Source organism: Larimichthys crocea, chromosome XII (genome assembly GCF_000972845.2).
Source record: "Larimichthys crocea isolate SSNF chromosome XII, L_crocea_2.0, whole genome shotgun sequence".
NCBI classification, from domain to species: Eukaryota; Metazoa; Chordata; class Actinopteri; family Sciaenidae; genus Larimichthys; species Larimichthys crocea.
Genome location: NC_040022.1, coordinates 10,281,249 through 10,294,410, shown reverse-complemented (window position 1 = coordinate 10,294,410; position 13,162 = coordinate 10,281,249). Strand labels below are relative to the sequence as shown.

Here is a 13,162-nt window from a genome sequence, read left to right as displayed (position 1 = left end):
CATGCCCTTTTTCTGCTGTCTCCTGCTAGATATTTTGATGCAAATGAAGCATGGTGCATATGGAAGTGCCGCTTTATATTTAACCGTTTCATCAATGCAATTTAATCATTGCATATTAGACATACCGCAGATCCTGCTCTCTCCACAGATGCAAATTCCTCTGTCCACGCAGCCTGGAATGCACGGTAATCATCGTCTTTTTTTCTTTTTCGCCATCTTTTCCGTTACAAGGGTTGAAGCGGATAAACTAGTTGGCTATCTGATAAAATTGCTTTCTTCACCTTTACAATGACCCGGACATGCTCGCGAGCCATTGGTTCCCGACCCGACCCATGGGTGACCCGTGAAATTTATCTTCAAAACTAATTTCTGTTTACTTTAAAATGACAGTCTTATTAAGAAATATCACAAGTATTTTAAAATACACGACGTATTAGGGCCACATTAAAATAAAATAAAAAAATTGGAATTAATTACGAGATTTAAGTCTTTATTAAATATGGCAAGAATTAATTACGAGATTAAAGTCGCTATTAAATATGCCGAGTAATTAATTCTCGCCATATTTATTAACGACTTTATTCTTGTAATTAATTCCAAAAAATAGTTTTTTATTTAAATGTGGCCCTAATACTCGTAGAAAAAAGCAGGCAAAAATAAAAAATCCGACACAAGAAAAAAAAAAAGTCAGGCAAAAAAATAAAAAATACGGTTGAGAGAGGAAAAAAAGTAGACATGCTCATTGCTAACATTAGCGGATAATGCTAATCTTGCGAGATCTCGCAAAAGTTTAATTTAAGTTGATGTACTTCTGGGTCAGTTTAGACTGTAAACAAACACAACCAGGGCCGGTCTTAGCTATGGGCAATGTGGGCGGCCGCCCAGGGCGCAGTCTCCGTGGGGGGCGCACGAGCGCACGAAAAAGAAAAAAACCATGGTAATTTTCGACACCGCTCATTAAGTTAGCGGAGCGGGCGCCCCAGGATGTTGGGGTGTTGACAAGGCAGAGGGGGGCGGCGGACAGACTGATGGGGGCGCACGGCGCATCCAGGGGCCTCCTGCTGGAGAGGACTGTACACAAACGGATGTGACAAATGAAAATGAAATGGATATGACAAATGAAACAGATGTAACAAATGAAATGCATGTGACAAATGGAACTGATGAGGAGAAGAATCCTGTGGAGGTTCTACATGATGATGAGCCAAACTACACTCAAACATCTGAGACATCTGACATAGATACTGAGAATGAAACTGTAACAGATGGAGACCCAAATGACTCCACATGGGGGTCAGAAAGGTCATGACAACCCCCTGACCGTTTTCACTACATTCAGTTAAGGAAACCTTTTATGTCTTTTGCACAGAGTATCTTACAGAGCTTTAACCAAGAACTAGACACTATTAATAACTATGATAGGCACCGCCCCCCACCAGAGACTAACTCATGAAGAGACTCAGATTCAAGAGGGGAGGGTGTAACCCACATTGGTACTAAATCCATTTATCTTATTTAAGGGTGTTTACCATGCCCCACCACAAGGTGGCGCATCAGCCCTTACTTATTTTCAGGGTCAAGCACACAAGCGCACTTTGACCTGAGACGTTGACTAGAGAGAGCCCCTGTTTGTGAGTGAATTAACGGATGTTGGTAAGAAAAAAAACAACATATGAGTCAAACATTCATGATTTATCAATTCAAAGCACTGTCTAATAAGTCTCTTGCTTATTAGGAACAAGTATTGTGCGTGTGTGGGATAAGAGGAGCCGCTTCACTGTGTGAGCCCTTTTTTAAGAAACTCAGATTGGTTTTCATTGTATGCTGGGTTAGGAGTGGATACGAATCCGTGGAGGTTCGGTGGCGAGCCAGGAGGACAAGCAATTTGGACGGAATGGAGCACGGTCACCTCACTCACAATCTCAGAACACAAAAATCTACCTGGGTAGTAAGTCATATGAACATTATATACATACACCACAGAACTTACTGAAGTCTTGACTTCTGATAAGAAGAAGGGACACTTTTATTTGAACTTTTCTATTTTATTATTTATTTATTATTATATTAAAGAGCTCTATTTGTTTTTTTTTCTTATACTACGAAAGTATTGTTTTGTCTAGCAATAAATTGTCAACTTCTCAACTTCATGTTGGGGGGAGCCATTTGAGTGATTTAGGGGTCCAACTCACCGAACCTAGTGAGAGTGTGTAAGTATCTATAGTGTGTTGTTCCAGTTAGACTAAAGGGCGCTACACTTACCATTCAGAAATATCCTTTTCTTCCCTCGCTTTTTGGACTTGTCTGTTGCCTCTTCATGCTCAGAGTCTGACTCTAGTTTAAATATATCCTTTTGCAAAGCGACGTTTTCTCCAGCAGTCACGCCTCTTCCAGGTAAATTCCGGCAGCGTGGTGACACCCCTCCCGTAAGTGCTGTCAGCACGCAGGGCTGAAGAGGAGGGTGGAATGAGCAGCAGCTAGCAGCAGCTCATTTGCATTTAAATCGACAGACACGAAAACCTACCGCCTGAACACAGAGCGCTACAGACAGTACAGAGAGGGCTTGACCAATGGATTTCACAGAGGGGTATAATAGTTCTCCTAATATTTAGAATTCCAAATGCCTCATGGTTAACACATTAAGTTGCCATATTAACACATTAAGTAGTAGTTTTTGGTTATTTTCAGTTACACATAATCAACATTTAATGTGTTGAAATTACGCATTTTGTGTGTTAAATCACCTGACACAATTTGTGTGTTAAAATGGCTCACACATTTATTGTGTCAAATTTGACAATGTGTTGCCCCTGAGCACATTTATTACATGTCTTTTCATGGTAATACATCCAAGACAAGGATATGTCAGTTTTTGTCAAATCATTTATATCAAACAGTCCACCGTTTGAAATTTTGAAAGAAATTTACATTAGAGCCTCTGTCTCTGGGTCCTCAAATTCATGACTTAGGATTAGGGTTATCCTTGCTCCTGAGGTTCTTGCTGTCCACTGGATCAGCATTCACATAGTCCTCCTCCTCGTCCTCATCATCATCCTCTCTGCTTTAATAATCATCCCCAGCGATGACAGATACTGAAACACAAACATTGGAACAGAATGTGAGATGATGTATGTATTTAAAATGGGTAAAACTGTGTGTCGTGGTGAGCACTGACATTGAATTAGGACAACTGCTTCAGGCTGCTTAGCTCGTCGTCTTCTCCTGCAGACCAGAAAGACTGGCAACAAGACCAGCACGAGCAGCAGCAGGATCCCAGCAGCTACAGAGGAGAGCAGCAGCAACAAAGACACTAGGAGGAAAACATTTGATCAGTTCATCATTCTAAACATGTCGTGATTGTGTACTGTGGTACTTTGAGTTTTCAGACGAGTACCACTTCACCTGTCAAAAAAATGTACTTGATTCAAGCTAGTCTGCAGCCTTTTCATTGAAATTGCACTGAAGTCAGCAACAACTGATGTCTAGTCTTTAGTTCCTTCGACAAATACATCCTTCCATCCTGTCTGAACTAGGCATCTCAGTTACATTTTGATTTCTTCCTCACGGGGCAATCATTCAAAGTGGCACCTCTGCAAATGGTCCACAATACTGAATCACATCTGGTCTCTACACTTTTCATGATTCTCCTCTGAAATCCCCACATAAATTTCCACTGTTGTGTACGAAGGGGCTTCTTGCATGTCACAGACCTCTGCAAGACACTGTGTCTAACAGTACCTCTATTATTTTCTGCGATACTTTCATATACAAACTGTGCCATCCACACAGTTGTTGTTTTTCTTCTCTTGGCACCCAGTAACTTGATTGTTTTTGCATACACATACAATACATCTGTCCATAGGCTCTGTACTCAATTGCAACATCTACAAAACACACCAAGAATGCTATATCATAATATAATGAGAAAGCAGTCAATCATTTAGAGATATTTTACACAAGGTTTAATATTTATTTAATTCACTTCACAGACGTGTTTGGATAGTTTACTCACAGATTGGCTCAATTCCTAGATGTCTATTTGATCATAATGATGTTATTTTGTCCAAAATAGGATAATGCTTCTGTTTGACATAACTTCACAGAAACCCAATAAATGTCTGTCCAGTGGCATTTATTTGTTTCTGACTATTGAAAGGTGCGAAAAATAACTGATAGATTTATTTCTTCCATTCACTGAGCCCCCCTGGGTAGCACTGCCTCCCACTTTTAAACAATCTCTATATTCCTGACAGATATTTTTGTTTGTTTTGTTCTGTTTTGTTTTATGACTTATTGGTTGATTTATTTGCTATGGGCCGTACCAGAGAGTCTGACAGAATCACTTTGGACAGTGTTGTAAGATTGACTTGAGCTGCTTTTCTCATACTGGCACTGGTACGATCCTTCGTTGTCAAAGGTCACTTGTGGAATATGCAAGGTAGCAGAGCTGGTACTTGATTTTTTGATCTTCCTAAATGATCCCAAGGTATTCTGCAGGACGAATGTTCCACCTACAACCTGAGTTGAGATCGAACAAAGGATCTTGGTGTCTTGAACCCTGATAACCTCACCAACAGAATTCAGGGAGATGCTGGGCTTTGGGAAGCTCACTGAAAAAACAGAACAATATTAAAGATTTAAACGTGTTGTCTTTAAACCAAGCTATACTTACTTTGACTTATTCTTAACTGTGATCATGTATCCAAGTGAATGAGGCACCAAGTTCAGGAAAATTATTTTTTTCTTACCAGTAAGAGAGAATCTAACCGGGTCACTTAGGGGGGCACTGTAATATTGACTTGAGTGGCTTTTCTCATAATGACACTGGTACAGTCCTTCATTATTAAAGTCCACCTGAGGGATGCTGAAGATAGCAGAGTTGTTACTCAGTGCTTGGGTCTTCCTGAATGATCCCGAGGTCTTTTGCAGGATGAATGTTCCACCTAAAACCTGAGTTGAGATTGAACAAGTGATAATGATGTCCTGACCCCAGGTAACCTCACCAACAGGATTCATGGAGATGCTGGGCTTTGGGAGCCTCACTGAAAAAAACGGCACAGTATTAGAGAATTACATGTTACATTTATGCTGAGCTAAACATACTTTGACTTTTCATTCTTCCTTTTGATTATTTACTCAAGTGAATGAAGCACCAAGTTCAGGAGTTTTTCCCACCAGTATAAGAGACTTTGACAGAGTCACTTAGGGGGGAGCCGTAAGATTGACTTGTGCTGTTTTTCTCATACTGACACTGGTACGATCCTTCAATAATAAACTGTACTTGAGAGATATTGAAGGTAGTAGAGTTGGTACTTGATGGTTGGTTCTTCTGAACAAATGTTCCACCTAAAATCTGAGACAAGATCAAACAAATGATCTCAATGTCCTGACCCCAGGTAACCTCACCAACAGGATTCATGGAGATGGTAGGCTTTAGGAGGCTTACTGAAAAAACAAAACAATATTAGAGCATTAAATTGAGATGAGCTATACTTACTTTGACTTCTTATTATTCCCTTTGATTATTTACTCAAAATAATGAATATTTTTCTTACCAGTAAGAGAGAGTCTGACAGAGTCACTTTGGGGAGACATGAAGTTTCGACTTGAGCTGCTTTTCTCATACTGACACTGGTACAGTCCTTCATTATTAAAGTCTACTTGAGGAATACTGAAGGTAGCAAAGTTGGTACTTGATGTTTGGGTCTTCCTGAATGATCCTGAGGTCTTCTGCAGGATGAATGTTCCACCTGAATGTTGAGTTGAAATTGAACAAGTGATGCTGACGTCCTGACCCCAGGTAACATCACCAACAGGATTCATGGAGATGCTGGGCTTTGGGAAGCTCACTGTAAAAATTAAACAGGACTCAGATCAATTGACAAGTCATGTAATGTTTAGCCAAGCATCCTTCTAATGAAATGAATTCAATTTCTTACGATAAAATGATAAATATGAATGTTCATGACATCAAGTGGCAACATATGTGGCTGTGAAGTGAAGCTAATATGAAAGTGCCTGTACTGAGGTTGAATTTTTGTAGAACTCAATTGTTTTTCATTTATATTCAGGCTTAAAGTTATGCAGAATTACCAGCATGGCTGCTTTGATTGACAGGTGGGTGCCATCACAGGTGTCTTATTTGAACAACAAGGCTTCATTCAGCCTCCCTTGGCTCCACCCACTCTACTCGTACTATGCTGCCAGCCACAGTCTGTTCAAAACTGACTTCATCTTTTAGCTAGTTTCCAGGTTAATATATCAGAGTAATTCATATTTCTAATATACTGTCATGTTTCATGAACATGTTGTTAAGAAGACAAATACATACACGTCCTACTGTATATTGGTTCAGTTTGGTAAACATTGCACAGACCTCATGATATCAGAGATTATTAAGTATGTAAACTGTTCTGCCTTCCAGTGTGCACGACTCAGCATTGTGTCTTTTTCATCCTTCAGACTGTCAGATAAACAGTTATTATGATTATTATTGCAACATGAATCAGAAATTCAGAAATGTTCTCACCTGAACAGATCACACCAGCGTCCTCACTGTGTCCACAGTCATGTGTCCCAAATCCTCTGTGCTGACACTCAATTAGAGAACTTTCATTTCCTGAACAGGCCACATCATCGAGCCAGATTTGTCCAGTTCTTTGACCAAAATGGGCCGACTGAGGGGCACTCAGTGCTGTACCACAGCCCAACTGTCTGCACACCACCTGAGCATCATTTAAGTCCCAGTCATCATCACAGACTGTTCCCCAGACATTGTTGTGATAGATTTCAACTCTTCCAGAGCACAGTGTAGATCCAGAACCAGCTAATCTGATCCGTACACCTATCAAACAAATAAGACATAGCATATAATAGCATATAATATTTTAATATCTTACACTGAATGTAATCTGAACACTAAAAGGATTTTAAACAGAACTGACTGACCTGCAGCAGGTGACGTTGACATCAAGAGGAAAGAAACTATGGAGAGAAAAATGTTTACTTTGTCAAGACTCCCAGGTCATATGTCATCTATTCATTCATTCATGTTTCCTTTTCATTTTGATACTCACATCTTCTCTCATTTCAGTCCACTTCACTTTCTGCCCCTGTGAGTTTACCTGCAGTTTGGTTTCACCTATGTCTTGTTTTTCCCCTCAGTATGAGTATTTTATGTGTTTGCACTTCACTGTGTGAATGTTTAGTATCTAACATCCAGCTTTTGTTTCACTGTGCATAGTATTGTTTTTGGATTTGGACTTTAATACCGTTTCCTTCCAGACTCGCCCTTGCAGAATGTTTGGATAAACTCTGATTGTCTTCCTGTGCATTGTACCCCTTTCGGAAGTAAAGACTATGATCCCTTATTAAATGCTGAGCTGACCTCGCTTAATGAGGTTAGTTCCACTTTGTGGAAGCTGATGGAACGTATATGTTCGTGGATGTGAAGGACAAAGCTGTGTTTCTTCTGTGCGGACATTGTGGCTATTGCCTGTAGAAAATGTTTTCACTTGAAATTACTCAGGAAAAACTGCAGATAGAGCCATAAGAAATGAATGAAACTGATTTTCACTCGAACCGAGGGTCTAAGGACAGAGTCACTCCCTGTACAGATTGTAAAGCCCTCAGAGGCAAATGTACTTTGTGACTTTGGGCTAAACAAATAAAATTGATTTTATTTTATTTTTATTTATTTATTTATTACTTATTATTTTATTTCATAATGAATGTTGTTTTATAGGCAATAATCTATAGGCCTTGTTAGTTCCAGGTTCAATAAGGTTGTTTCAATAAATTTTCAATAAACGTTGAACCCATCCGGCCCTTGACTTTTAGCATTTTTTAAATTTCGGCCCAGTGTGTATTTACGTTTAACACCCCTGCAAGGTCTCTGCCTTGCAGTGCATTCATTTGTTTCCAGACAGCACAGGAAATAAAAGTCCTAAACATAAATGTTAAATATGAGCAGTTTCATAATAAGCATATAAAGAGAAAAAGATTGTAATTGTTAGTTGTTTATTAGTGACGAGTGCCTACGACATGAGTCAACTATTGTTCTTCTGCATGTTTCTTCTTAGTTTTATTATTCATTTTCCGCCCTTTTTCGCCAATCAGTGCGGCCCACAGCAGTGAGAGGACCTCAACAAATTATATATCAAAACGTGCGTCTTGATCCCAATCCCATGCTATTACTTTTATAAGAGATTTGCGAGTTTTTGCGAATTTATTTGCGAAAAACTGTGAAAAATTTCGTATTGGAATGAATGGGAGAAAAAAAAATTCAACAGACATTTTCAACAATGAACTGCTCTGGCATACTTTGACCGAGAGACTTCATTTAAACTTTAAAATGTAGGTACGCTTGCCTTCTCTTTAGGGATTCACTACACTCATCGACAGCTTTTACCGTTTTTAACTATCAAGGCTTAAAGTTGAGCAGGTTTTTAGTCAAATTTCTAGGTTTACAATGGGTGTGTATGTGGCGGAATGTTTGTGCTACAGTGGATGACATCATCAACTAGAGTGAGGAGCAGAGAAAAAAATCTGTGAAAACGTATTCGACTACAGTGGCCTCAAATGCCCCACTACAGACACAATTTATACATAGAAATGTAGGAAAATTTGTCTTCTCACTCACATTCGTCTGCTAAAGCTGTCAGCCTTATAGTTTTGGCGTGACACACAAAGATGTGGCAGCAACACCCACCCACAGCCTCATAGACTCCCATTTTCTGGAGGAAAGCAGAAGTAACGTTTCTTTGAATCGCTGTAAAAGGCACATTTCTTGACTTTATCGACACAAAATACCTATGTAGACGTTCAGGAAGGTCTCGGGATGCTCAAAGTTAAGCCAATTCAATGATTGGAAATACGGTTTGGCCAGAAATCCTTCCTGTTTGAAGGGAGGTCTCAGTATTTTCTCTCTCTCTCTCTGTCAGCATTTCCAACTGACATTCTAACAGGTGCAGTAACTGCTCTGCTGATTAGGGCCGGCAGTTGGTCCTGGTTGCTTGGCAACCTCAAGCCTGCCTGATGAAGGAGAGGTGGGAGGGGCTATTTTCAAAATAAGAGTCCCTTCAATATAAAAGACTATATGTGTATTCAGTAACTGCTCTGTGGCCAATGCTAAAATTGTTAATTGCTAGCATGTCAGCGCTAGCAATTAGCATTAGCCACTAGGAATTAAATAAATGCTAATTGCTAACATGCTAATGATAACATGCTAATGCTAATTGCTAGTGCGTCAACGCTAGCTGCTCCTGTGTCAATAAACATGTTAAAACTAACTATTTGAGGTGTGCTTTTTTAATACAGACCCCCGGCAACAGCCCACTCGTCACTCTCAAAATTTCTGCGGGAATTTTCTAGTATTTATATAAATTATTACAGGAATCAAATGTATTTAAAAGTCTTAAAAAAGAAGACCGATGGAGAGATGGACAGCAAACAGAACATAAGTAGGCTACTGATGTCACGTTTAGTGACACATGAACAATATGATTCAAATATTTATACATGAATCTGACACTAGCTGTATTCTCACATTACAGTCAGTGTATGTTATAGACGCAACATGACAGAAAAGTAAAAGAAGCAAATAAAAAGTAAAAGAGGTGGTTAATGACGTTGGAGAGCTCAGTGTGTGAACACCTCTGCTAACACTTTCTGCAGTCTTCATTCTGGATGCTCTGTGCTGAAACATGAACAAAGTCTGAAACACTGGAGACAGCTGCAGAAAGCTCTCCACTGAAAATAACCTTACTGATCTAAATTTATTGATCTTATTTCATATTTCTGCCTCTTACAAAAGTTGCCCTTGTTTCTGTTTGAGATTCTCTTTTATAATTAAATAAAAAAGATCTATAACCTCAGAAATGTAACTGCTGTATTATACGAAGAAACAAAAACCTGATTACATTTTGGAATGTCTGTCTTACCCATGGCCAAATAGTGAAGGTTTCTCTGCTGTAAGTTCCCCATGGCTGACACAAAGTCTGCGAGGCAGCTCTGTATCATTTATCAGCAACAGCACAGACGACAGAAAACTCAACTAAAGACCACGGTGTGCAAAAAAACACACTTGCTGCCTGTTGTTCCAAGAACACTTCCTGGAACACACCTATTTCTCTTCCTGGTCTTGTTTTTTCTCCAAATATCAAAACATGCTGTATATGAGTGAAAGTGAAACCTGAAAATAAATTATTTATTCAAAAGAATTCTACAACTGAATCAAAATGAAATTGTAACTAAAAAAAAACTTTTCTTACACCTTGTTTTGAATACATTATTATGTATTTTTAAAAGTTCAAGGTCAAAACTTAACTTCCACTTTAAAGTCCAAGCGAAGCCAGGATGCAGCTTAGTGGACAGAGGTGACACAGCAAGAAAACAGTGAAAACTGACTACAGTAGTGAGGAGATGTCATCATAATCATCAGATGATCACTGTGTGTAAGCATTTGAGCAGAATGACAGGTATGAAATAATCAATATAACAGATGACTTCTTTCAGCAGAAACCAACTTAATGTAATCCAAGACCGGACTCTTTGACTTTGTCAAAGTGGGGTTGCTAATGTGTTAACTACATTGTAAAGGTCTGTAAAAGTTAATTTTCAGTGGTCATCTGTGTCAAAAAGATTTTTATATTACTTCACAAGGATCACTGCATTACAACCTTATTTCCTGTCTACATTCATCTTAAACTCAACAAGAAATGTGGCTATAGCACATTAATATTATAAAAAACCCATTTGGGGAATATATTTGGTTTGTTTGTTTAGTTTTTGGACAGAAAATCTAAATCTAAATCTTCTTGTTTTTCTGAGGTTCTTGTACAATCTACTGTATCTGCATTTGACATTTTACATGTTTGAATAATGATTTTAAATTTAACATTTTAGTATCAGTTTGGCACAGAACTAGAAAAAAGAGAACCATTACAACAACACAACTCTTAAATAACACATTAGATGTTTTTTTTAACACATCTGCAATATACATACAGTACATGCGGCTGAAAAAAAACACCAGAATGAGAAAGAGGAAGTTTTCTAGAAAAGACAAGCAGCTTTAAGTGTTTTTTTGCACACCGTGTTCTTTAGTTGAGTTTTCTGTCGTCTGTGCTGTTGCTGATAAATGATACAGAGCTGCCTCGCAGACTTTGTGTCAGCCATGGGGAACTTACAGCGGAGAAACCTTCACTATTTGGCCATGGGTAAGACAGACATTCCAAAATGTAATCAGGTTTTTGTTTCTTCGTATAATACAGCAGTTACATTTCTGAGTTTATAGATCTTCTTTATTTAAAAAAACAAAATAGAATCTCAAACAGAAACAAGGACAACTTTTATAAGAGGGATATATATATATATAAATAATAATTAATGTTGTTCAGGTGTTCATGTGTCATCAGTCGTCATGTTCTGTCTGCCATCCACAGATGTCCCCGAGTTAGATTCTTTTTAAATATTAGGAATGGGGAGAAAAATAGCTTGACCTAAGGGTCATGATGATTGCTTTTCTTAAATCTGTGTTTTGATTCCTGAATCGATTTTATCAATGTAATATAATCATAAAAATATATAAACAGTTATCACCTCACTATCTATTAACTTGTTGCTAACCCTGAATGGGAATTACCACTTACACTACACATTATGCACTAATGGAAATTGGTAATATTATCTTAACAAATCAATTTTACTTGACATGCTTAACATAAAAACAACATGTGTGCTCATATTTAAAAGACATACACTATATTTCATATGCTCTGCTATCTTAATCTGCTACTCTGGATTCAACACTCCAGCTGTGGCAACCTAAGAGTAGAGTAAACTCAAAATCAGAATAAATTAAATACAGCCACCAGTAGGTGGAGACAGCATGAGCTCCCGTTCCTCAGCAGAAAACGTTCCCTCCTCCAACAAGCCGAATCTGCCTTTTCCACATCAAAGCGCCAGATACAGACTTACCTGACTTTTACAGGAAATGGGGAAATAAATTCATGTTATGTCCAAAACACACCTATGATTAACTGTTTAACCAGCAAAAGTGACTTGGACTAACCTGCAATTCACTTCACTCAATGCACTTTAGATTGTTTGAACACTTGCCCAAAATCTTTTCTTTCCCAAAGGGCACAGTACTGTACACAGGGAGTGAGAGTCAAGAAAAAGGAAGATATTCCAAAATCCAATAATTATACTATGTACAGTGAAACAAAGGCTGGATGTTGACACTAAACCATCACACAGTGAAGTGCAAACATTTATAAAATACTCATACTGGGGGTGTTGCGTATCTCTCACTCTTCAGCTGTCTCTTTCAAAATAAAAGCTTGAAAAAGGCCCAAAAAATATCTTTAATAAATAAATACTCATATTGAGGGGAAAACAACATGACATAGATGAAAACAAACTGCAGGTAAACTCACAGGGGCAGGAAGTGAAGTGGACTGAAATGAGAGAAGATGTGAGTCAAAATAAAAAGGAAATATGGATGAATGAAATATGACCTGAGAGTCTTGACAAAGTGACGTTTTTTCTCTTCACAGTTTTTTTCCTCTTGATGTCAACGTCACCTGCTGCAGGTCAGTCAGTTCTGTTTAAAATCCTTTTAGTGTCCAGGTTACATTCAGTGTAAGATATTAAAATATTATATGCTATGTCTTATTTGTCTGATAGGTGTGCAGATCAGATTAGCTGGTTCTGGATCTACTCAGTGCTCTGGAAGAGTTGAAATCTATCACAACAATGTCTGGGGAACAGTCTGTGATGATGACTGGGACTTAAATGATGCTCAGGTGGTGTGCAGACAGTTGGACTGTGGTACAGCAGTGAGTGCCCCTCAGTCGGCCCATTTTGGTCAAGGAACTGGACAAATCTGGCTCGATAATGTGGCCTGTTCAGGAAGTGAAAGTTCTCTAACTGAGTGTCAGCATGGAGGATTTGGGCAACACAACTGTAACCACGGTGAGGACGCTGGTGTGATCTGTTCAGGTGAGAAAAGTTTTAGATAAAGTATTTAGAATAAATGTATCCTTTCCTTTTCTGTATATTTGATCAGCTCTGTCACCTCTTCATTGTGACTTATGATGTGTGTCAGAGCTGTTGAGACACAGCACTGGAAAACGGCTGGTAACTGCACTGCAGTGGT

General features: G+C 38.6%; 3 protein-coding genes across 5 annotated transcripts in view; 1 reads left to right on the top strand and 2 right to left on the bottom strand.

Annotated features, from left to right (window-relative positions):
• Positions 1 to 10,059, bottom strand: part of LOC104935790 (deleted in malignant brain tumors 1 protein) — a 79,247-nt gene extending 69,188 nt beyond the window's left edge. The window contains exons 1-2 of the mRNA XM_027284836.1: positions 9,942 to 10,059; positions 6,949 to 6,984 (exon numbers count right to left, since the gene is read on the bottom strand). Of these exons, the coding sequence (XP_027140637.1) occupies positions 6,949 to 6,984; positions 9,942 to 10,020 (115 nt within the window). The 5' untranslated portion in view covers positions 10,021 to 10,059. The remainder of the gene's footprint in view (positions 1 to 6,948; positions 6,985 to 9,941) is intronic.
• LOC104939852 (deleted in malignant brain tumors 1 protein) overlaps positions 1 to 13,162 on the top strand; it is a 47,563-nt gene that overhangs the window by 11,377 nt on the left and 23,024 nt on the right. For 2 of the 3 annotated variants that reach the window (XM_027284834.1, XM_027284832.1), the window contains one exon: positions 12,699 to 13,005. In XM_027284834.1, the coding sequence (XP_027140635.1) occupies positions 12,699 to 13,005 (307 nt within the window). Of the gene's footprint in view, positions 1 to 12,690; positions 13,006 to 13,162 lie in introns of all 3 variants that reach the window. The other variant, XM_027284833.1, reaches the window with a different exon arrangement.
• Positions 2,759 to 5,243, bottom strand: LOC109137847 (leukocyte immunoglobulin-like receptor subfamily B member 2). Its single transcript, XM_027284854.1, has 5 exons — positions 5,137 to 5,243; positions 4,749 to 5,042; positions 4,323 to 4,610; positions 3,176 to 3,310; positions 2,759 to 3,092 (listed from the first exon to the last, which is right to left on the bottom strand). Coding segments are annotated over exons 1-5 (747 nt in total). The 5' UTR covers positions 5,138 to 5,243; the 3' UTR covers positions 2,759 to 3,063.

What these genes read in the sequence shown, in the direction of transcription:
- LOC109137847 (XM_027284854.1), bottom strand. An exon ending in TGATTCTGTCAGACTCTCTG is followed by an intron (nt 3,311 to 4,322) that starts GTACGGCCCATA and finishes TTTTCCTCCTAG; the next exon opens with TGTCTTTGTTGCTGCTGCTC. An exon ending in AGCAGTTGTCCTAATTCAAT is followed by an intron (nt 3,093 to 3,175) that starts GTCAGTGCTCAC and finishes TTTGTGTTTCAG; the next exon opens with TATCTGTCATCGCTGGGGAT.